The sequence below is a fragment of the Brachionichthys hirsutus genome, chromosome 10 (genome assembly GCF_040956055.1).
Source record: "Brachionichthys hirsutus isolate HB-005 chromosome 10, CSIRO-AGI_Bhir_v1, whole genome shotgun sequence".
Taxonomy (NCBI): Eukaryota; Metazoa; Chordata; class Actinopteri; order Lophiiformes; family Brachionichthyidae; genus Brachionichthys; species Brachionichthys hirsutus.
The window spans coordinates 5,481,812-5,484,016 of record NC_090906.1 but is presented as its reverse complement, the minus strand read 5'-3'; the positions used below and the strand labels follow the sequence as shown (position 1 = coordinate 5,484,016).

At 43.5% G+C, this 2,205-nt stretch overlaps 1 protein-coding gene across 2 annotated transcripts; it reads right to left on the bottom strand.

Moving 5' to 3' along the window:
- Positions 1-351: 351 nt before the first annotated feature.
- On the bottom strand, positions 352-1,878 carry ovca2 (OVCA2 serine hydrolase domain containing). Of its 2 annotated transcripts, none has more exons than XM_068744863.1 (2): positions 1,521-1,878; positions 352-1,052 (listed from the first exon to the last, which is right to left on the bottom strand). In XM_068744863.1, exons 1-2 carry the CDS (start codon positions 1,672-1,674, stop codon positions 538-540), a joined length of 669 nt encoding a protein of 222 aa, XP_068600964.1. In that variant the 5' UTR covers positions 1,675-1,878; the 3' UTR covers positions 352-537. The 2 variants fall into 2 exon arrangements, with proteins under 2 accessions (XP_068600964.1, XP_068600965.1); XM_068744864.1 differs by having other exon boundaries at positions 1,530-1,878.
- Between the last annotated feature and the right edge of the window lie 327 nt (positions 1,879-2,205).

Here is a 2,205-nt window from a genome sequence, read left to right as displayed (position 1 = left end):
TGATGGTGATTTTTTCATTTCAATTCAATGAGGAACTCCTGAGAACTTTCACTCATTCATCTTTGACTCAGTGGGAGATGATGCATCAAAAAGAAAGGACAACCCTTACAAGAACTTTTTATGACATCCTCTTCTAAATTAGGTGCACTAATTAGCAGGAAGGTAATATTCTCGTGTGATCCATCACTGCCAAGCTGCGTCGTCACTCTTAAGATAATGTTTACGTGTGTAGGTTCTGTTATCCAGGCTGAGGTAAATGCGGCTGCATCCTACGACCGTACCTCACTTGACATCACTGACCTCTTCTGAACAACCGAGCTAAGAAGAAAAACACAGACACCCAAATTCACTAAATAACTTACAGAATTTATTGTCTATTAGAATACATCTTAACTGAGACGGACAGCAGTGGGATGGAACAAAACAATGCATTTTTTTCTACCCACAAAGCTTCTGGAGATGGAATAAGAATATTTTACAAAATTAGATCAACATTCTCCGTCGTTCCTGAAGCATTCGAGTCTTCGACCGCGTTTCTCACTGGAACCGCTGGAGGAAGTCCTGGTAGGTTTTTCTGTGTGCAGATGTAGCAGGAACAAAGTGGCCACCGGGATGCGTTAGAACCTCGGGGTCTTGGAAGGAAGGCAGGAGTTCCCTGCTCATGTTGTCAGGGATGACTCGGTCCTCCAGGCCGAACACGTGCAGGGAGGGGATCTGGAGCTGAGCGCTGTAGAACACCGCATGTTCCTCACATGCGCTGCGGAAACCAGCGACAAGGATGGCAAAGCGGAAGCTGAACTCAGGTTCCAGTTTCTGCTCCTGAAGCGAGCACAGCATAGCCACGAAAGCGGCTCCCTGACTAAAGCCCAGGACGCCATCAAACGGACCGTGGGCCTTCAGAGCATCTCTCACAACGGCCACACTCTCGCCAATCCCCAGGCTTTCCTCACACCGCTGCTGAGCGCTGAAACTCCGGGCGTGGATGTCAGAAAACCACCAACCCCTGGAGTCCGCGTCGCCTTCGGCTTCTGAATCCTTCTTCTCCAGAGCTTCTGCAAAGACGGCACAATAAAGCGTTGCATTTTAAATCCAACAAGAGAGGCACCTCGTATTTATTTCAGCCTCAGGAAATACACGTCTACATTTGGGACATTACGGAAGCTTATTGCATTCACTGAAGAAAAAGAAAAATTCGGTCTTCCTCAATTTATAACTTACAAACCCCCCCCCCCCGAAAAAAATGTACCTCTAAAACTGAAAAATATTACCTCTAATAACATAAAAGAAATATTTATCATAAAATTATCTCATTATTTCAGAACAGAAAAAACACCTCTAAAAACAGGAAATAAATTATTTATCTCATTAATTCAGAAATTCAGGAATTTCATTGAATTCAATAATCATCCGTAAATCGTTGAACTATGAATTCTCACAAAAATCAGTCGCGCGTGACCAAATCCTGCCCCGCTTGAAGAGATCAACCACTTTTCTCGTATCAGATCAGGACATTTCCTCACCCTCCCGACCTGCTCGCTGCACTCCGTGCGGCGCATTCACGTAAACGAGCTCCACCTGCTTCTTCAGCAGCTTCCGCAGAGCTCCCGTCTTCTCCCGGAACGAGCTGCCGTTCTGACGGTAGCCATGAACGCACAGGATCCGGAGAGGCGCCATGGGAGTGGGTAGCCACCTAGCTAATGCTACTTAGAGAAGTTCAGACTTTTCAAGTGTAGGTCGTTGATATAAGAGTAGCAGGTCGTTGTTGCGCACAAAAATATACAAATATTACGTATCTGAAAATGTAAACGACGGAGATTTGGCGGTGAAGATACCGAAAGTGAAGTAAATTCACGGGGACACGTCACCTGCGCCATTCAGGAAGTCACCCGGAAGAAGTGGAAAGTAGTTCCGTCCACTCCTTTCAAAGTAAAGTTCTTGCTAGTAAACGACTAATCTTTCTCGTTAGTTTAAATTTTAAAGCATAAAAGGAGCACAACTTCAACATCTGTATGTATTTCTAAAACTTTAAATGTGTTGTTTGTATATACTGATGAGCTAAAAGTTAATATTTTTAATAAAAGGAAATCTGATTCAACTTGTACATTCCTTTCATTTCTGTCATTACAGTCAAGAAGCAACACATTTTTAAAGTTTATCTGATGCTGCTTTGATTTCTATGGAATGAAATAACAATTTACTATATAC

Bases quoted from the DNA above. Each gene is read 5' to 3' on its own strand.
- ovca2 (XM_068744863.1), bottom strand. From the start codon at position 1,674: ATGGCGCCTCTCCGGATCCTGTGCGTTCATGGCTACCGTCAGAACGGC. The intron at 1,053-1,520 runs GTGAGGAAATGT...CCGTCTTTGCAG, and splicing joins GCAGCGAGCAGGTCGGGAGG to AAGCTCTGGAGAAGAAGGAT.